General features: G+C 31.6%; 1 protein-coding gene across 2 annotated transcripts in view; it reads left to right on the top strand.

Moving 5' to 3' along the window:
* LOC148611374 (discoidin domain-containing receptor 2-like) overlaps positions 1 to 22,581 on the top strand; it is a 135,168-nt gene that overhangs the window by 69,407 nt on the left and 43,180 nt on the right. The window contains exons 3-5 of one of the 2 annotated variants that reach the window (XM_088591864.1): positions 15,691 to 15,744; positions 19,111 to 19,160; positions 20,207 to 20,387. In XM_088591864.1, the coding sequence (XP_088447990.1) occupies positions 20,297 to 20,387 (91 nt within the window). In that variant the 5' untranslated portion in view covers positions 15,691 to 15,744; positions 19,111 to 19,160; positions 20,207 to 20,296. The remainder of the gene's footprint in view (positions 1 to 15,690; positions 15,745 to 19,110; positions 19,161 to 20,206; positions 20,388 to 22,581) is intronic. The other variant, XM_088591863.1, reaches the window with a different exon arrangement.

Genomic DNA, 22,581 nt, shown 5'->3' with positions numbered 1-22,581 from the left:
AATTGAGTGCTGTGTACTCCCTGTAACTATTGCATTATCCTTATTGTAGCAAAAATAAACTTCAGCTAAAGAGATTATCCTACAAACCTGACAATGCATGTAATTATAAGGTCAAGATGAAACCAGAATGTTTGTGTACAAAGGTTTTGTTTGTAGCTGATTTAACTATTAAATGATTATGAAATCTCAGGATGTTCATTTAACATTTCAAATATAGAATTTTACTTAGACAGGTAATTGGATTCTTAAAATAAGTTCCAAATAGGGACTAGTTTTGGATGTTGGTGGTCCAGGGGGAGGGGGGGAGACCAGATGGTAAAAGCAGCCTAGCTTCTTGTAGGACATACTATACTCTAGTTCTTCAGTCAGATATTCCAAAGGCTTGACTCTGTCACCCACAACAGTTGGTGGTACCAACCAACAACTTACTGAACTCCTGTAAGGAATGACTCACTGAGGGGTTTTTAATACAGATGGAAAAGGACAACCTGTAACATATGAAGCACAAGGAAATCTATAAATTTACCGAATAGATTAAACATAAATTCACTACAAGAGTGAATAATTGGGGATGGTATATACTGGTGCAATAAAACCATGTAGGCTAATGTCCAGAAGCACACTGACAGCTGGACATCAAGTGACCTTTAACCCCCTCTTTCAACAGTTTTAAGTGATATCAACTCAGAATTACTTATGGGCCATTGAATTTTATGAGGTGTGAATCCCATTAAAAAGACATTTATAAGTAATGGTCAAGATTTTGAAATAAGTGTATAGACAGCTAAAAGATAGTTTGGAGATATTTGAAATTAATCCCCTATAATGGGAGTTCAGAAATAACTGTTATTACAGGTGCAATATGTTCTGTTTGATTAGTTATCAGCCAGTATCTGATTTAAAGCTATGGAGTCTCAACAAAACAGAGCTGAAACTTTGAATTAAATATATTTGCACAGTCAATCTATATTCTCATTGTTTCTCATGATAGGTTTGTCAATTAAAACAATATACTATTAGTGTCAATGTATTTGTCTTTTCTGTTCAATTTATAAGTAACAGTATTGGTAAATACCAGGAAAATGACAGGATCATGGTCTTTGTTTTATGTATGTGCATTTGTTTGTAGAGTGTGTATGAGACAGTTGGTTTTACGTGCTTTTATATTACAGGTTGAAGTAAATGTTTTGTGTTCAGATTGTTGAGTAATTCAAAAGTTTGTTGGACTTAAAATAAGTATTTAGAAAGTCCTTTCAAAATTACTGATGAATGATAATGATTTTGCAACTTTCAACTCACTATATATTCCATTCATAGAAATTTAGAAAAAAAAATATGTTAAATATCCAATAAAACAAATTATTGCCTAATGGTAATATATGTACATATTTTAAAGGGTCATATAAATTACACCCAAAATAACTCAACTTGAAAGACATATAATGAACAGACTTACTTCTGACTCCAATAAAAATACAATAACTCCCAATTTATTGCACAGTTTTATTGCTTCTTAAAAGATATTGAAATTTGATGCTCTATGCTTATAAGCTTATGGTAAATGCTTAATTTGCACAAAAAGAAACATAAAAATATTTGTATTTTAATGGCAATCCAGACACAAATATTATCTAGAGATTTAATAGTGCCGTTGGTAAGAGATAGCGAAATATTTGTAATATCCCATATTTGCAAACTGTTTGAGGTCAAAAGGTTATATCATAAAACAAATAACTTCATGTATTACATAAAAAGTTATATTCTAAATAGGATATAATGTTATGCAGGTGTTAGCTGGGACATTTTTATCATCCTATCTTTACCTCTTACATCTTCATAAATTGTCAATTATGCTCTAATGCGGCAACAATTTCTACCTCAGAAGGATACATTTTTATTGTATATTTATTTCAGTATTGCATTACAGTAGTTTTCTTGAGGTATATAACAAACCTTTGTTGACGTATAATTTTTATGAAATTTATAATTTCTTGATTTTCATAGACAAAAAAATAGACATTGAAACTGAGTCATTGCCCTTTATTTTTGTACAACCCTATATTGTTACCTAAATATGGAAGATTGTTTCCACACCTGGTTGATTTATTGTTACATTATAATATACCAGTCTGGTTGACTGTGTTAAATAATGATGAGCTTTGCTGTCGCAAAAAATGACTATAAAAATACCCTTGATCTTGCTTTTTATTAATTTAAGTTCAATATGAAAATTTTGCTGAGATGTTTTGCTGTGTAAAAATTTCTTCTTCATTGGATAAATACCACTAATGTCATGGTTCTCGCTGGAAAGACTGAGATGGTTAATGAGACACCTCTGTAAAAAACATTGAGTACGGAAATATGCAGAGCCTGTATTTATAACAATTTTTGTAGTATTTTCCTCCCATCCAACTCTTTATTCCAGAATTTTGGCATGGATGAGGGCAACTGTTAGCATATAATCCAGTAAAACTGAACTGTTATGTTATTGCTTTTGGTTTAAATGTTATATGTTCTTACAATGGGTTGTTCCCCTTTAAATTCATATATTATATGATCACTTAGAGGTTACTGCCCTTTGAGGAGGCAACAAACTTGAACTGCACTAAAAGTGCTCTTCATTGAATATAAAATGTAAAAGAACCCATTTCAATGTTTAGTTTTTGACATTTTACAACCTAAGGATGGGTGTTTTGGTACAAATTTTATAGCATTTTGAAGTTTTGTGCTTTGCAGTGTTTTATCCCATGGTCTTGTGGTTTTCTATTTATTTTTCCAAAGCTATTTTGTAGGTGAGTGAATTTGAATGGGCATCCTGTTAATTACATGGGAAAACTGTCTTTGGTTTACTGAACTTGACTTCTATCAATTAGTAAAGGACAATTTAAGTGAATAAGTTCTGGTGGCCCTAAAGGAAAGTTTAGAACTACACTTGAGGAAAAGATCAGTTATTATTCAAAAACTGCTTTTACTTATTTTTTTCATATTCAGACAAGTAAAAATTTGGAAAGTTTACCTTTTACTTATAAGTGCTGAATGGTATATGAAGGTCTTTGATATGAAGTTTATTCAGACCAAAAGATGAGATTCTCACATTTTGATAAGTTCTGATTTTAGTTGGACAAGCCCAGGCATCTCTCCACCACTGAGCCATTTAAGCTGAAATTTAAGTACAGGTAAATATTAGAATCAGGCCAGTAGTGGTAGAACTTGAACAATTTGAATGTTTTTATTGCTGAAATGCTTTCAACACATTAGAAATGTTCTTGACACAATAAAAAAGTGTCTCTACAGGGTTGTGAGGAGAGATCATTTTTGACTGGTTACATACATAACAAAAATTTGCAGTAAATTTCATTCAATTTTAAATGATGAAATAATTCTTCACCACCCTGGATCTGCACTTTATACTTTACAGGAATTATCTCTGAACTGCATTCAATGTATTTTGGTATTATATTGCTGATGTCTTGACAGATGAGAATATTTGGGACTTCCTACAACTCATATGTGTCTTCGTTAAAATTTCAAACTATCACTTTTTAACTGCATACATCATTTCCTTAATATATTCACTGCAGACAGAACAATTTTGAGCCATTCATGATTCAGAGCATCAACATATTGAGTACACTGCTAACACCCCCTCTTTGCTAAATGTGTCTACAAGAAATGTCTAATTTTCTAATGTATAACTGTGACTTAGGAACTCACCCAATTCTTACATGGACTTGTACTTATAGAGTAATGATTCTCTTAACTATGGTGGATCCTACGGGAGGAGTTCTTGGGATTGAATCCCCATTTTCTTGTGAAAATATTGTTTATTTGGTACAATATTTGGGCAAAAATGAGCAAATGAAAGCCTTAACCCCCCCCTTTCATTAAATACTGCTTCTGCCCCTGTTTAGTGTGTGAATGTTTCAATTATAATTCATGGCCATCAGAACAGGGGTGTGTTGTGTGTGCTTGCTTCTTTTCATATCATAGTCATATAACTAAATATGGAAAGCACCAGGAGTTCTCAAAATTGTTCCAGTGTTCGGAAACTTTGTAACGTCTTGGATGGGGAATGCTCCTCCCAGACCCTGTCCCACACCCTCCTTTCCCAAAACCTGCAGATGGCACTGTAATTGTATATCTTCCAGTAGAATACTTTTAAAAAGTGAGGTTTTGCTACATTAAATGTAATTACAAATATCTGCCTGACAATAAGTACAATGTTAGTTTTCATATACCTCTATTCTATGTAGCATCTGTTCTCATCGAATTTGCATAAATTGCTGAAGATGCATGTTTACCAGTGAGGAAATTACAACTTGTCAAATTGTGAATATATCTAATTTTCTATTCATTTTTACAATAAATTGATGTTTCATTCTGCCGCGACTTTAATTACGCGAGTATGACTGACATGCTACCAGGTGGCGTGTTGTGTCATCAATTTTTGCAATAATATCTAATATATAGAAATGGCGATCACACCAAATTGTAATTTAATATCAGTCTTTTCATAAAGGTGTGAATGAAAGTAGAATTTAACTAATGTCGAAGTCAGGATCATTTCTCAATATGGTATAAATTGAAATTAATAATATGTATCATGGTCTATACAGGTACTACCCAAGGATCCTATCTGATAACAATTTAACAATGGCAGTTAAATGAGAATAAAAACAATCTTTATGGTGTAAAATTGAAAATGATGGTTTGTTAAATATCATAAATATCACTTGCTTTCACCCTATAAATATTGTGCAAAAAATCAGAAATATTTAATAAGAAGTCTTTCTTAAAAATAAAAAAAAACGACAATGAACAGCAAACAACCTGGGACAGTTATTCCTACAGTAGTTATTTCATGTGACATGATGGAATGGGGGTAATTCTTTTAGGTTGATCCAAAGTGTTTGTCATGTAAAATAATTGCTGCAATAAAATGTCAAGAAAACCAAAAACAAATATGTCTTTCCTGATTGTGTGCATTTTAAGGTCAAACATTTAAAGGTAAAAATTTGTTTTGCCACTGTAAATACCATTGCAGTGATTCTAGTTTTGTCAATGTTTCTGTATCACCATGGTGATCTATTGTGTCAGTCTCACTCATCTCTGTCACAGTATTGCAGTGATTGCAACAGTTAGGCTTGTAAAGACTATGTATTTTGCATGATACTCGCACATTTTGAAGCTGGCATGGCAGCATTTTCTTTTGGTCTCTTGTTTTTTTGCCTTTGATCTTTCAAACTTTTGCCAAATCTCATGCAATTGCATCTTGAAAGTATGGCAGCTCTGTTGTATTTTCTGATTTATTTAGTTTTTTTGCCATGGTGACCTGTCATGCCTGTTTTATTGTTCCCCTTCTCTTTGTAGTGCAGGAACTGTAGTTTCGGATTTATTTTCTATTGCCATGGTGACCCGTTACGTTTGTTGTTCTGCTATTTATTGTTGTCCCTTCATCATTGCCTTCAATTCTTTATCTGTCTCTGAATGTGTAAGTTATATTTCCCAAGTCAAGGCCATACTCTTTTTTTTCTCAATAAAATGTTGGAGACATTTTTTTATATGTATTTCTGCCAGTCACATAACACTTACTTACGACTTTACCTTGGTTTATTACAAGAATTTACATTGTTATTTTTATGTTCTAGACTTAGGGGACCCTTAGTTGACTTTAAATACAAGTATGTTATTTTATCAAGCCATTCTGTTTATTTATTTGGTTTGAATAAATGTCTTCAAGTTTGTAAAAAGAATAATATTATGACGGCCATTTGTAAACAGGTTAGGAACAAAGCCTATATGATTTAATACCACTCAATAACACTTTATAAGCAATGTCTGTGTATTAAAGGCATACTAAGTTATGTTGAAATATCGTTGTTACGTAACCAAAGGATTTCTAATAAAGGAAAATCTGATGAAGTATTTTTGTATAGATAATCTGTTTAATTTGTTATTTGAAAGGCTATAGGGGGGTTTATTACGCCTCATGATGATTGGAGTTAATTCATCTGTATAGGGTTATATTTTTCCAAGATTAAAAGGTGGGTTATTTTGACTTTCTATATTTCTTACTCGCTAAATCAAAGTTGTATTACATTATTTACTTAGACTAGATTACATAAGATATGTGAAGTTACATCCTTTTTACTGAATGTCTCCAAGTTTATTTACATACTGGATTTGTATTACAAGTCTGAACTATTTAGATATTACAGGTGGTAGTTGTTGAGTAAGATATGTAGAGGTCTGCAATTTATAGACTGCTTCGCTTATGAAAAAGCTAATAGACATGTTTTTTACAAAGGTTCATTGAGTTATTTTGGAAATTATAAGGTCCAAATGTACCAATTTTTGCTTATTATATATTTTTTTTAATATTTGAGAGAGAAGTTCTTCCCCAAGATCCTTCTTCCTCTATTTACTAGGGTATAAATCTATGATAGCTATTTTGTTATAGTTGTTAAATTTTGACTATAATGTTGTCTGAATAGCTGTCGTCCTGTTCTCAGATGTCAGTTTTGGATTAAGTCATAAAGTAACAAAGGTTTATGAGATAAATCTACAAGAAAATGTTATTTTATGGTAGTTCTTTGTCTGGGAGTCACAGGCTGCTTTCAACATGAAGCAGACCTAACACATTTCTCACCCTAAGTTTATGGCCAAAACTCAAGTCATTGCTTCATTATGCAGTGGAGGACAATAAACATGGACTATTTTTTTAATCCCTCTCGAACTGTCAACAGTATCTGTCATGGTCGCTATGTGAAAGACTCACTTGGAAAGTATGTGTACCTGAAGGTGTAGTTGACTTACGTGTACTTATATGGACTACGGCAAATTATAAATATAGCCATATTCTCAAATACATACCATAATTTTTATTTTTTTTTGGGGGGGGGGGGGGGTTTGTTTAGTTTGTATAAGTCAACCCTGAAAATAATCAAATAATTTTTCTCAACTTAGATATATATAAAAAATATTTAGTAATAATTATGTATGGTTATTATTTGCAAAAGAAACCTTTTTGCAGCCAAAGCATTAATAACACGGAAAACACAGTAAAAAAATGCAGTAAAAATATCAGAATTGGGCCTAACTGGTGGAATCTTGAATTTCCTGTAATATTTTTATGCAGAAAATATAGACCATTTAGATATTTAAAATCATAAAACCACCATTGTGTCAGGACAACTTTTGACATAATATTTACTTTGTTGAAGCATGTGGCTAATATATCCAGACCCCAAACTTCCCAGTTACATAAGAAATCAATGAAAATGGCATATAAACTACATTTGTATTACCATGCTGTAACAGCTCGAAAAATCTAATTCCTGTGAGTTATATCATTCTTTTGATATAAAAAAAAAAAATATGTCAAACAGTCTTTTTTGTGGGTAAGCTGAAATGTTCTATAAATAACAGGGAACTAGTATACACCTGTAATTCTGTTGTTTATATGAGTTAGTTGTATTGTTTTCTTTGAAGTTTTTTATTTCAATTTATTTTTGTAAGTATTTAAAAGATTTTATGACTTCTATAGTGTATAAACTAAAGATGAACTTAAAGCAAAGCAAGTTATAATGACTTTAATTTTTTAAGTATTTAGATTTTTATTAATATCAAATGGAAACAAATAATTAAGGATCAAAAGATTCATTGTTTGAAGTATTATAAGTTCAAATTTTCAAAAGAAGTTTTCTTGAGAGTTATACATTACTAGTTTCTCTTGACAGTCATCTGGTAGAATTGCTTTTTTTTGGTGACCTAATTTTTATCCTGACTGGCCGTCTATGTGAGTTACAGCTGTAAGGAGATCGGATACTGGTGAGAATTTCTATGGTCAGTGTTTCTTTTGTTTATCAACAAGATTATTCCTGGCAGAAAATGCTTTTTTTAACCTCTTACTGATCCTAATCAGACTAACATGGGAAATAGTTGTCACTGCCCAGCCACACTCTAATGGTTTACCTTTGAATCTCTTGATAGCTTGAAATATCTGCATTGACTATCATGGCTATTTCAAATTCCAGAAGCATTGGAGAAACTTAAGTTTCTGCCAAGAAGAAGCAATATTGGTATATATTGTCCTTAAAATCATACAAAATGATCCAGTTTTATCCAGTTTCTTAGGAGTTAAAGTATAATTTCTTGACATTCTGAAATTTTATTGTGAATCACAGCTAAGAATTCTGGTAAATATGTGACTAAGAAAATATTGTTTAATTTCTGCCAGGAATAAAGGTCTTTCACTTAAAGCTGTTTGATTTCCTTTTGGAATAGTTTACAACATATAAGGCAAAATTATGACACCTCGTTTGTATCTGCCAATTTGAATAAAAGGGTGTTTGTTTCACCAGATTTTGTCTCTGGTTTGTTTTACCAATTCTTTGTCTCTGGTTGTGTATATCCTATTCCTTGTTCTAACCACTGTCTTCTTGATTAGCTCACCTGGCCAAAGACGACAATGACAGATGATGAGGACAGATGCCAAATGATGCTATTGCTCACATGGCTCTTCTTCTCTGACACTACTTGAATAATTGGAACCAAACTTGGTATGAATGTTCCTAGGGATATCTTGCATAAAAGTGATATGTGGATTTTTGATCTTTCAAAAAATATGGCTGACATTACTATAAAATGGAATGTAGGGGTCAGACAGTAATTTTCTGAATATATATCGGAAATTGTTAGGTTTAAACAAATTCTGACTGGGTAAAAGTGTTCAGCTAAGATCTATCAGTGGTCTAATTTTCATTTTAATCTATTAATTCATTTTGGAGTAATTTCCCTTTTTTGACATTTTTTTTTCTATTTTTAATGTTATTTTTTTTCCTCTGAAACTACTTGACCAACTGGAACCATAGTTGGTATGAATGTTTCTTGGGGTTTTCTGCATAGAACAAATGTTAGGATTTTTGATTTGTAGAAAAACATGGCCGCTGTATCACCATGTTCTAAAAATGGAATATAGGGGTCATGCAGTAGTTTTTTTTTGCATATATCTCCAAAACTGTTAGATGTAGCCAAATTCTGATGTCAAAGTAAAAGTCCAATGAGATCTATCTGTTGTCCAATTTTCGTTTTAATCTGTTAAGCCATGTTGAAGTTATTGCCCTTTTTCAACTTTTTTTTGCTATTTTTTAATGTTATTTCTTTTTTTTTTAATTTCCCCCTCTGACACTACTTGACCATTTGGAACCAAAATTGGTATCCTTGTTCCTTGGGGTATCCTGCATATAACCGTTGTATGGAAATTTTTGCTCCATTGAAAAACATGGCTGCCATTACTAAAAATAAAACATTAGGGTCAGACAGTAGTCTTTTGCATTTATCTTCAAAACTGTTAGGTTTATCCAAACTCTTTAAATTGCTGAAATGATCCTTATTATAAGGCCTTCAAAAGTTTTCAGGAATCAAAGTTGTGAGGCAACTCCTTGTAAGGGTTATTGCCCTTGAAAGATGAAAAATGATAGGGTTTTTTTTTTTTTAACAGTTTTCAATATCTTGAAAACTATTTTAGATAGAAAGAAACTTTCAATTGCTGAAATGATCGTTACGATAAGTCCTACCAAAGTCTTCTTGAGGCAAAATTGTTGGACGATTCCTTGTTCAAATTATTGCCCTTGAAAGACAAACTTTAACCAGGTGAGCAATTTAGGCTCCTGGGAGCCTCTTGTTTTATTTAAGTATTAGTTTCTAAAGGAAGCATGTGTTATGTGAGGTTTTTTTGTCTATAAGATTAGCTAATTAATTAACTCTTGCTTGTAGAACAACTTAAAACCATGCATAATTGATATGCTAGGAAGCCTTGACTTACTACTTTCAATGTTAATTAATTAAATGACCATTGAAGACAAGGATAAATAAGTCAACTCCTTACAAACTCTAAAGAATTTTCTGTTATTTTATGTGTGGTACAAGTCCCTTGTTGGTTGACCTATCATGGAAGCATTCATAAATGTGATGGTCAGTTAGAATATGACATGCCAATCCATATTGCTGTAGTTGTTTATCTTCATCATCACCCTGAATGTGTAAAACTATTCTCATATGAATATTCTTAGCAGGTGGAAAAGCCATCAAATTGAAATTTCTAGTAACCAAAAATTCTAAGGAAGCTTCTATTATCTGTTTATATTCTCTGTAGAAATAAACATTTCCAAACCTTTTATCACAATGTCTATCCCAAATAAACAAAGTTTGAAGAAAAATGAGATTTTCATGAAGGAAGATTTGCAAAGAGCTGTCTGAATAATGAATTAATGATTTTCATAATTCTTTGTAAACATCTTTGAAACATGGATGATTTGTACTTAGCCAATATTTGTGATGCTGAGCTCACCTGACCAAAATCGATCATCTTATAAAAAAACGTGAAGTTGATGTTGGATGTATATGTAACAACATCTGGCTGTAGGGTACTTTAATGTGACATTGATGGCAATGTTCATACATAATTGACATGGAAAAAAATCAATCTGTTCTTAATTGATAAAATGTGATGTGCAAAAATACTTGTATCAGCTGTGAAATGATTTTTTTTTTAAATCCACATACTACTGCCTTGTTTCAAAAACTGATTTCAATCTTTGAAATAAGCCAAGTACAACAAACATGTTAATCCTGGTGTTAAGCATCTTCAGAAGAGTAGAACCCAGACCCAGGATTTTTACATTAATGCAATCACACCATCATAGAATGTAGTTTCAGGTCCAGGAGAAAGCTCCAAGGATTAGAAACCTTACCTTTTTTTTTAAATTTTGTTCATTTTGTGCTGGAAATTATCCCCTTTTTTTGCATAGATTTCTGGATTGGAACCCCCAGATCCCCCTCTCCCATTGCAGTTGCTGCTTTAGAAATTCCATAAAAGGTGGCCACTGACTGGCCTAAGGAGCTGCTTCAGTTTTTACTACTTTTCCCCTTCACCCAGTTGGATCTGCCTATGTTTTGGATCAGCCCTTTAATTTATGAACATTTTAATCACAACACTGTCTACATTTATATTAATGTACTAAAAAGCTCGTCTGATGATTAAATAGGATGTTTGGAATAGAGGATAAGTCAAAAAGATGTTGACTGCTGATAAGAGCATCAGTGATAAATTAAAAAATTAAAAATTTCCTGCTTGAGAGCTGATCTTTATCCATATGTCACCAATGCTGTTTCTCCTAGTAGTGGAGGGCAATCTCATTCACAGGAAATCTGGTGATATTCCACACCCTGATTGCACTGATAATTAACCTTCACTTGAGTTTAAATCTATTTTGAATCAAGGACAAGATTAAATTGTCTAGAAAATAGAACCCTACATTTCTGGATGTCTACTTAATGTTTTCTCAGCAAGGGGTGGCACAGAATATCTACTTAGACATGTTATTAAAAGTTTTACTTGGAAGTTATGGGGATAAGTTGGAATAAAACAACATGATATTTGTATTAAAAGTTATCAATTTATTCTTTTTGATCATCAAATTGGTGTAGTATAAGAGATTTTGATACTTGATTGCTTCAACAATTATGTTTGCTTGCTTCTGTTTTATGCCCACCATTAGAATGGCAAGAAGAAATGTAAAACATTGTAAGATATTTGATGATAGAAAACACCCTTACTTAACAATACAAAACTGGCACATTAGCCATTACAATGAAGCAGCATTTTGTTTTTGCACAATAAAAAGCCTAGGTTGACCAACAAATTCTATTAGAAATGCCTGTACCAAGTCAGGTCCATTACAGGGGTTTAAAACTTCCCAGTTGTTACCCTGATATTGACAATTTTTATACAGACTTTCCTTTTGAAAATTGCCTAGAGTTTATCAGTTCAGTAATTTTGTTATTACTATTCATGCTTGAAATAGCAATATAAAAATGTGGGTAATCAATCCTTCACAGCCTAGGCATAGGGGTGGCTTTTTCATTTTACTCAAAGGTTCATCCAAAATTTATAATTCTTTTGGAACTGATAGAATTCAGGTTCCATATAGGCAAATCACTACAAAAACATGAATACAAATTATCCTAACTATTTTCTTACATTCTGTACAGCTATTATGAAGCCCTTATTTTCTATCTATTCCTGAAAAAAGTAATTTTTTTGAATTGTATATATTTGTGTGTATATATATTTAAAGCCTCTAAAATGATTATATACTAGTATGAGGGTCTGAAAAATTCCCAAAAATGTTAGAACTGTAAAACTTGCAAAGCAAATTTTTGGATGATCCCTTTGCAGGACTTAAACTCCTACTGCTGTGACACCATCTGTGCAAGTCCAGTACCCTAGACCACGATATGGACAACTTTGATACTGGATAAAAATCTTTTATAAGACATTTATTTGGAAGTTCGAGACCTTTACAAATATAGCCTACCATATATTGCTTCCTAGAAATTTTTCCCTAATTAAGATTTATATTCTGAGTGTAGGATAACAAATTACAATTTTCATTGGTAAAAATCATCAATTAGTCAAATGGAAAATCGATATGTAGAAGGCATTATAAATGGTTGCCTCTTCTCCAACTTAATTAATCTAGGTTAATACAAGCGACGAGATGGGCTTCAGAAAATAATTACGTTCGCTGGGATTGAATAATCAAAGTTTGCAGAGATTTTATATGAGCATATCGATCGTAATTGTGATAGGTTCTATATGGTATTATTTGTCAATATTCAATTCTGTTTTTATTTCATGGTAGTACAACTCCAGGTCAGCAGTCATCGATGATGAAGATATATAAGACGTGATTTTTTTATTATCACCTGTATGTCTTATTATAGACCCCTTGTAACCATTAGCAACCAGCTTCATTCCGTCACATAAGAAATGTTATCTTGTGGAAGTATTTTTGATGCGCGGAATCAATATTGAATGGAAGTGTAGAGTTATCCTGCAGCGAGACATCAGCGGGAGAGGCCTATTGATTTGTAGGAAGATCTTACCTTAGAAAATCTTCCACTTGATGTCACAAATTGACAAAGTCTTTTTATGGCTTCATCTCAAGGGATCTTAGTGCTGTTTTCCTTTAGTATTTTAAACAAGAATTTCTAATTTATATAGCTATAAAGAGAGAATCTCAGGTGATATTCTAGATTAAAACAAAGAAATAAAGTTGATTGAGTACACGATGATGGTTGAAGATTAAGCAGTAACTCTTATACATATATTCCTTAATGGTTTTATTTCGTAGTTAGTTTTGTCATTGTGTTTTGGTGCTGTTTCATTAGTTGTTGTGCTGAGTTTTGTTTTTACATGAAACATGTGAAATTTTGTTGTGGTTTTAGTAGAACTGTTTCTTTTTGTTTCTTGTACTAAAATAATGTATCAGTCTTCACAATTAACCAGCAGTCCATACCCATTCACCTTTTGAGGAACAGTACTTGTTGGAAATTCTCCCCCTTTGACACTGTCCTATGTGGGATATTTTTATGTAAAAGCAGATTTTTTATATAAAAAATTATTCAGTATTTTTTATAGAAAATATAGTAATTTTAACCTTATTCTCACATTTTATTTGTGGAGGATTCTAAATTTTTCTTTGACTTTGTTGGAGTCTCCTCCCTAATGTGGGAGGGTTAGCAGGTATTCCAGTCCAAACCCAAAGGGTAAATATACTAGTGGTCCTATAAAATTCTTCTTACAGGCGGGTAATATATCGGTATATGAAATATTTTCCAAAATATGTTTTCAGCATGTGGATTAAAATTTTGCTATGTCTACAGGAACCATATATATTAAAACATGACAAATCTAAGATTTACTTCTCCATGTTCAAAAATGTATAGAACAAAAGAGAAGACTTCTAAAAACTAACAGCTGAGATTTAGAAATATTCACATGATTTTAACCTGTGAGAACTAGCTCTCGATAAGTTATTCATAAAAATTCATGATTCTGTAAATAAAAAGAAAAGGTATTTCATACTTTCTGAAATGATCACAATTAAGTACAAATATATATCATAAAATGCAGCTGGAGGATTTCAAGTTAGAGTGATGGAAAAAACTCCTATTTGTAGAAACATGGAGGTTTCATCCAAAGAACTGAGTTTATGGTGCATTTGCTTGGACCCCCCTTTTTTCAATGAAAAAAAAATTTTTTCAAAGTTGACAAAGTGTGATTTGATTTCTTTTTGGTATTGAGTTCTCATTTCTTTGTACAGAGACTGGTGTAAATTGTACAAAAGCTCAAAATGTTAACAAAGTTGTAATATTGTATAACATTGTGCATAATGAAATTTTCTGGTGTGCTTTTTTGTGATCAAATTGGAAACCTGACATCAAAGGCCCAAAGTTTCATCCACAATGAGTCAAAAAGAAGATGCATGCATAGCCTTTGAACTGCTAAATAAACTACAGATTATAATAGGTCATTCTTCATTCAAGATGCCACATAATTTCTTTGGGTCATTATTATTTGTTGTTGGTCATTTCACTTAGGGACTGCATCCTTGCATTTACAGTTTGGTTCAGAAAGTTTCCTTCAACATCTATAACCTTCAGGGTGTGTTGTTCCTGGAAGTTTCAAATATCATTCAGAATTCGATCCAATTTGGCCACATGATACACCTTCTTACATAAGAATGTAAAACTTGTCAAGCTATTACTGAAACTTGGTTAGAAAGCTGTCATAAATATTCTCTTTCTATGACAGACTAGAAACTCCAAGAACCTATTAGGCACTTAAATTAGACAGGAGAATTCAGTATATCTGTTATGTAAAATGTTTCTATTGGGAATAAGGTGAGACTACGATGATTATGGTATGACAATTTTCCGGTGTCTCAGGAGAATGATTGTCTCTATTCTAATGTACTTATATCACATCATATGTCAGGAAATATTGGAGATGTTTGTTATTTATGTCACAGCTGTTACTTTGTTTTGCTTTTCTAAGTTATATTGACCTTTCCAATCTACGGATGTACTGATACTGTGGTACTGGTTCCCTGTATAATTTTCTACCCTAAGGGGTGGAGTAGGGAACTGCTATTTTGTGTGGTATAGGAATTGATACATTTAATACATAGTCAGAACTGAAATATGTTATGTTTTGCAATACTGGCTATGACACTCTATGTAGTACAAAAATGAAAAAATGAAGGTTTTAATGAAATTTCAGGGATGGCTATGCCTGATCAGTCATCTTAAGTTTAATTTCAGAAAAATTCGGGTACCATTGTTTCAAGCCCTTCGAGGAAGCAAATACTAGAAATAATAACATTGCAAGCTTGTCAGAAATTTAAAAAAGGGTTACAATTATATTTTAAAATTTCTTGAACCCTTGTCACTACTCAAACAATAGCAATATTTTCAATATGAAGGATTTTTACAGTGCTTATTAGAATCAACAGTGTAATAATCTTGTATCTTTCTGGAACCATTGTCTACCACTACTTAAATGGATTATAGATAGTAACCACATGGCTATGATTTTCATGGAGACTTCCTTCCATTACATGGTAGGGGATGCCTTAACAGGACATTAAATGTCAGTAAACAATATGTTTTTTTTCACACCTTAAAAATGTGTAGAATTCTGATATTACAGTAAGAATATTTATAGAAAACTGTTTTTTCAAAATGTTGATTTGAATCTGCATCTTGAAACATAAGACTGTGTTAAAGGGTTTTAATGGACATTTTTATATCATCTTATTAAGTTTTATTTGTGTATTTCAGATAACAAAACAGACCTGAAGACATGTTAGCCCCTGAGAGATTACAGAATATCAGGTTTGCTGTATAAATAATTTATTAATGACCTTCTAACATTTAAAAAAATTGAATGTAATTTGGTCAGATATGTGTCCTTACCTGTTTAGGTGACATTAAAGGTTTTCTTATTGCAGGAGACAAGGGAAAATTGACTTTTAGAACTCAGAGTTGAATAATGTAATGCATGTTTTAACCAACCAACATGACCAATGGCTTCTCTCTGTCATAGTTTTCCTTCCTCTTCCATTGGACTTTATATTTAATAAGCAGCATGACGGGTGTCTTGCATGAAGCAGAAATTGCTAACCATTCTTGATACCTGAGTTTCCCATGGTTAAGGTTGTGATTGTGCTGTTTGTTTTTATATGTTGTATGATTTGTTTTTCATCTGTTGTCCTGTCATTGTTCTTCAGTAATTTCTCTGTATGTCCTGTTTTGTTTGCACTTTCAGTTTACTTTTATATTTCTGGAGTCTGTAGGAGCATCTATCTCAGTGAACCTGTGTATAATGTTGTTTTTGAGACAGCCACAGCCTGCCAGTTGGTATGAGGGTTACCTCATCATTCGTTGAAGACCAATGGTGGCCTGGAGCTGACAGTTTTTATCATGGTTGGGTTGTTGTCTTTTTTGACATATTTACCGTCTCCATTTTCTTTATATTTACATTGTTTTGTTATAAGATTTTGTTTAAATGGTATTGCTTCCTTTTCTCTTTGTTGTAAAATAAGAACCCTACAAATTTGTCAGTTATACAGTTAATCAGGATAATAAGTTGATGTGATATTTACCTTCTGCTGTTAAATTATGAGTTTTTCATCTATAAAATACTGTTGCATTTTCAGAAATAAATCATTTTCAAGGAAATGAATTCTCAAAATGCAACACATAATACCAACAGCGGGATAGATGATAATTTGTAAAGCCGTCTGTTGATAAGAAAAAATTCAATTCTATTTCTAAGTATTCTAATCCAATCGACTGTACATACAAAACAGCAGCTAACGTACATATTAGACAAAGCCCTGTAGAGTTCCTAGGTATTTTCCTACTGTAAGGCAATGACCCACTTGAGATCCCTATTGTTAGATGTAATCAGGTGATTTGATTATGTTAACCTCCATCAACTTTCTATTATTAGGTATAGGAAACAGCTGTAACATTAGACTTGACATTGCAAAGACCGTCTATACTACTTCAATCTGTTGCACGGGGACGCTAAGGCCTTATTTTGCAGCTGAGGAAATTCTTTTGAAATTAATATTATTGTGCTCCTTATGAGTAATTTGAGGTGTGATTTTGGTATTATAAAGGGTAAAAAGATTAAAAGGACCAGGTTTAATCGGTGACTTCAGTCTTAGACCAGATGGAGAAATGTATCACTAATGCTTCATACTTTTTTGTGATTCATGGGGATTATATTAAATCGGATGACATTTGATCACAAATAATATAATTCTGACACTGGTTAAAATAGTTAGGAAATTCTGGTTGGACTTAATACAATCAATTATATTAAAATTATAGAATTTCCTGTGATGGTTTAGGGATTGGGGCATTAATTTGATAATATTATGCAAATTATCTGGTGATGAACTACTTATTTCTTTAATCAGAATCAATTTGAGGTTTTATATACCATACCAAAATCAGTAAATCAGTTTGAAGTTAATTTTTTTTTTAATAAATATAATTCCCAAACGGTGTACTAATAAAACAAATCAAAACAAGTGCTATCTTTAAAAAAAAAAAGAAGATGGCAGACGTAGTAAAATTTTGTTCTTTTTACTTATAATTTTCTATATTCCATTCAAGAAAATAACACATGGCACGCAATTTCAATTTTCAATACACTTAGAAGAGGGTTATTAAGGTCTAAGGGTAAAAGCGAAACTAGACCAACTGCGTCGGAAAAATGAAAAAAAGAGTGACAGGATAAAAGCGAACTCCATTAACAAAACATTGAAAATATTCATTCAGTACTGTTTTCATTCCTTTGGGAAGCTCTCATCCCAGGGTACCACCTTGGTTGGTCATTTCCACCCTAGGCTCAGATCTACCGACTATCTGCATGTCAAATTCCATAGCATGCAAAAGTATCAAATTAAATCTCTAGCAATTCATTAATGAACAATCAGAAATATTTCCCAATAATCTTAGAGAAGTCCAGTTTCCTGTTGCTTTCCCTATTAAATCCAATTAACTTGTCAATTATACAGCAAGGACCCCTGGTGTTCAACTTGGGATTGTGGGGTTATCTACCCTTGTTAGTAAATTAAAATCATCCCTTGTCATTAAAATGTCTGATATCTCATTAATAGTCAACTTATCAGGTTCTTGAATTACAGCTAGAGAATGTTGCCTGTGTAACTTGTATTTTGTGGGATTCATTAGGAGTCGTGGGATATTCTTGGTGCCAAATTGTGTTAAAATTGTCATAAAAAGATCATAAAAGAAGTTTAGTCTATCTTACTAAGTTACAATTTATACATGTTTACTGGACATGATGTCATTAAAGGTCAGTTAAGGAATTGTGGTGATGTGGATCATGTTCTATAATAATCTGATCTTATTATATAATTGTCTAATTGAATCAAGAATCTCAAAAAATATAATCAAGAAACTTGTAAATATTTTTATGTAGAATTATTCATGTTATATTGTACCTACTATGAAAAATTTACAAACCAAGATCTGGTTGACAAAATTATTTTCTAAACCATTGATTACTTTTATTTATCTCATTGTTTCTAAGCTTTATGTAAATGAGTGGCAGGAGTTTACTGTTACACTTGTCTTTATCTGAACAGATTTAGGTTCTTGTGTACTAACAGCTGCTGTCCCCTAATTATTCCTCATTTTAATGACATAGTCAGTGTTTTTATTCACATTTGTTGACAATCTAGATTTTATGCATGAGATAAGAATTTTTTTTTTTCAAATTTAAGGAGGGGGAACAAACATCCATTATGTGCCTGTATGACTATGGGGTTTTGTAATGGCCTTGACTTCTCTTTTTGTGTCTTGCACAGTGTGTGTTAAGGGTTAGTAAAACCATGAAAGTACAATATCTAGACTTTGATGGTAACACCAACACACCAACAGTTGTTGATGAGAGCCCATTGGAATGATTATCTAGTTATATTTACCATCCAATACATGTCCGATTACTATTTTGCCTGGAGACCTACCCCATGACAGAAGATAAAAACTTTCATCTTCTCTGATCCCTAGGGGGTTCTAATGGATGACACAGGCTCCTGGGGTTCGGTAATGGATGGACAAGTGGATTACACTGACTTATCTGTATCACCTACAAATAGATAATGGATTGGGCCTGGTATTTATACCAGGACTATAATAAGGTTTCAATATATTTTTTTGTAGTTTGAAGAAATACAACAATGCATTAAATTGTTGGTTTTAAACATTAAAAGGTAGGTAAAAATTGATTATATGTTGAAGGTTGGTCTACCAATGTAGGGGTTTTTGTTGAAAATACCAAAAAAAAAATTCATCTTTCATTTTAATTTATAAGTAAAATATTTTACTGCTTTAAAACATCCATATTTTCAAATTAATTTGAAAAATTCAATTTTTAAAACAGTACCGGTAAATAATCTTAGGCATGTTTTAATTTAATTATAAATGACAAGGCCTTCTATATGAACTGACTTTTTTTCTTCATTTCCTTTTGATAACTGATTTTTTTTTTGTCATCTTTATAAATGAGTCATACAATTTTATTCTCTGAACCCCATTATATTTAATACTACTAAGAGATAGTTTTAAAATCAATGAAAGAGAATTCAGCTGACCAAATATTTAAAATGTTTCACACCAGATTTGCACGCCTGATTAAATAAGATTATTTATCTATTGTGTCACCAATTAAAATCTTTATTTAATAATATTTTCAACATACCACTTTTCATCAAAAGTAATTTTTTTATCTTATCATTTTGTTTATAACACAAAAAAATCACAAATCAGTGTCTTATCGCAGTATTTGGGTCAGAAAACTATCTCCAATTACACTTAATTACACAACTTTGCACATGGTTGCCACATACACCATTAAAACATCAGGGAGGTTTTTCTTCAGCTTGGTAAAGAAAAATTACAAAGTGGGGATATTTATGACTGACATTTGGTTCTGGTCAATTTGAGATGTAAAGCTGTCTTCTCTGAACAGTGTAATCACTGATTAACTTTTCAACAACAAAAAATGCAATTGTTTCTCCTCAGAAACAAATGATAAAGCAATTTTAAGTTAACAAAAATTGGTAATATATTTTTTTTGTTTTTCAGAGATATTCTAATAAATAACTAAATTACACTAGATTACATCTGATTCTCTAATACACCACTATTTTCCTACAACTAAACCATTTCAATCCTGACATCCCCTGAGGGTATAATGGACTAATCCATTTCTCCACATTATGATTACAGTACAGCTATTCTATTGTTGCTATTTCAGTGGAAGCCGGTGTATTGCTGTGTGATGTAGAGGATTTCACTACTGGGGTTGTATATTTTGATGGATTTTAGGTGCAAATAACACAACAGAATGGAGTTTATGTTCCATCCAGTGAAAATGAAATGGATTATAACCATTGGATTTTTATTCAGTATTGGAACAGTTCTTTCTGTGGATTTGTGTAAGTGTGAAAATATTTCTGTATAGATTTTTGTCCAATATCATCAACCATTTTCTTAGTGGAAGCTGACTTCACATGAAAATGTATTTTACACGTGGAATTTGCTACTTTATTCCCAAATGGGTTTGTGTTTAAATGTCTAATTGTAGTTAGAATCCTTTGTCATAATTTTGTAACAAAGTACAGTGTATTTGTTCCATTTGATTCACAAAAGCTATCATAATAGTATAGAGCATGTGGTTTGGGATTAAAAGTCACAACTCAAATATCAAAAGTAAATCTATACCAAATATTTTACTGCTCTGTGAGTAATAATGTAAAAATTGTTGTTGCTTTTCATGACCGGATGCAAGTTGACCTTTTTTAGGTAAAATTTGACAATAAATAAATGATATAATTTGATATAAATGGGTGGGAAAGGGGTTGACAGGTTCTTGGCATTGTTTTAATTCAAAACATGAAAAAGACAAGGGAATAAAAACCTATATTACTCGTCATTTCTGTAAATAAATCATTAAGTTTTACCAAATAGAAAAAACAAAACTGAAAGTGTATTTTTCCTTAATGAAAATGGTCAATTTTATACAATATATATTTTTTGGATTTTTAAACATTTGAAACTTTGCTTACAAAATTCCAGTTTTAAATTTTTTTTAATCATAAATAAGAATTTAAAAAGTAATAAAAACTGCATTTTATTAGTTTTTAATAATTTTGTTTAAATAGATTTATTTACTACCGAGTATATTTTCCTCTTTATTGCATCTTACAGTGTATGTAAACCAATAAATAAAATATATATATCTACTAGTTCATATGAGTCGTGTAATTATCAAAATATTTCTCATAATACAAAATATGCATGAGACATAACATGGGTAAAGTAAGAATTACACATACTGTAGTACAAATAACATATGTTTAATGGAATTTGACATGAAAATATTTGTTGAAGAAGACAGATATGAATTTCTTTGATATATGAGAGGGAAACAGTGTCAAGAAATGGCTTTTCTTGAGAAAAAATAGGTGTTAAAAAAATCTCAACACTCTTGGCTGCTATGATTAATTTGTAATAAGTATTCTTTTAAGTTAATTAAAAACAATTACACTTAAGTGTAGCCTTAAATACTTATTCCAGATCAAAGAATTTTTTATACAGCACTTGCATTCATGAATTTGTATGTTGTAACTTCATATATATTTATTAATGAACAGTAAACTACATCATATTTGAATAGAAAATTTTGACTGTGACCAAATAAAAAAAAATTTGAACAATAATTTTTATAGCTATTTAATTATTATCCAGATACATAATGTTGTTGTGAAGGGGTGTAGCACATATAACTCTTTAGTAAACAACTTCTACTTCCATTTGTTTTTGTCTTAAAACCACCATTAGGTGTCGGCAACAAATCATTCTAACAAGTTACAGTCCATTATCACCCTAATCTTGTAGAGTTTAGTGGATGATACAGTTATCAAATGTGGACATAGTGTCGTCCAAGCCTCGGGCCGGTTGTGGACACTTCATTATTTGATTTTGGTCCGGTGTTGACAATTCTTTCTCCCTGCCCATTTGACCATAAAGTGTTCCATTGTTCACCTATACTGATCGTAACAGTGTTTATATGTACATAAGATTCTTGCCATGTTTACATGGACATAATCACAGGAATTTAACTTAATTTAGACAATTTATTGGACATAGTTTAGATAAATCATTACAATTTTTAAAGCGGTAAATTAGAGGCTACTTTTGAGCTCTAAATTGAAAGATCAACTGCTTTATTAGTTTAACGACACTGTGTAAATCTTAGCTCTATTTAAAACGGAAATTGCAGGTGGACAGAGTTCAAGTTTTTCTTATGCCAAATATTTACCCATTAAAAACAAGTTTTTCAAGGCTGAGGACATCTTAGTTACACTTTAAATTTCTCAAAAAATGTTTCATTTTTTGCATCATGATTAAGAAAAAAAAACATCTTAATTTAAGTATCCCTCTAAAATTTTATGTTAACATTTTTAAGAGGGATTTACAAGTTCAAATTTAGATTGATTTATAAATGTTTATAAAATGAAATGGAAGCATGGATTTGTTAACATATACTCTGTATAACTTGCAAAATGTTATGAAGTTTACACAATAATTACATCAATGATCAACCAATACTCCCTCTGAGCACACTCT

The sequence above is a fragment of the Perna viridis genome, chromosome 7 (genome assembly GCF_037379345.1).
Source record: "Perna viridis isolate PV_CMFRI_1.1 ecotype Kerala chromosome 7, ASM3737934v1, whole genome shotgun sequence".
Taxonomy (NCBI): domain Eukaryota; kingdom Metazoa; phylum Mollusca; class Bivalvia; order Mytilida; family Mytilidae; genus Perna; species Perna viridis.
The sequence above is the reverse complement of the archived record's forward strand: the minus strand, read 5'-3'. Positions and strand labels throughout refer to the sequence as shown.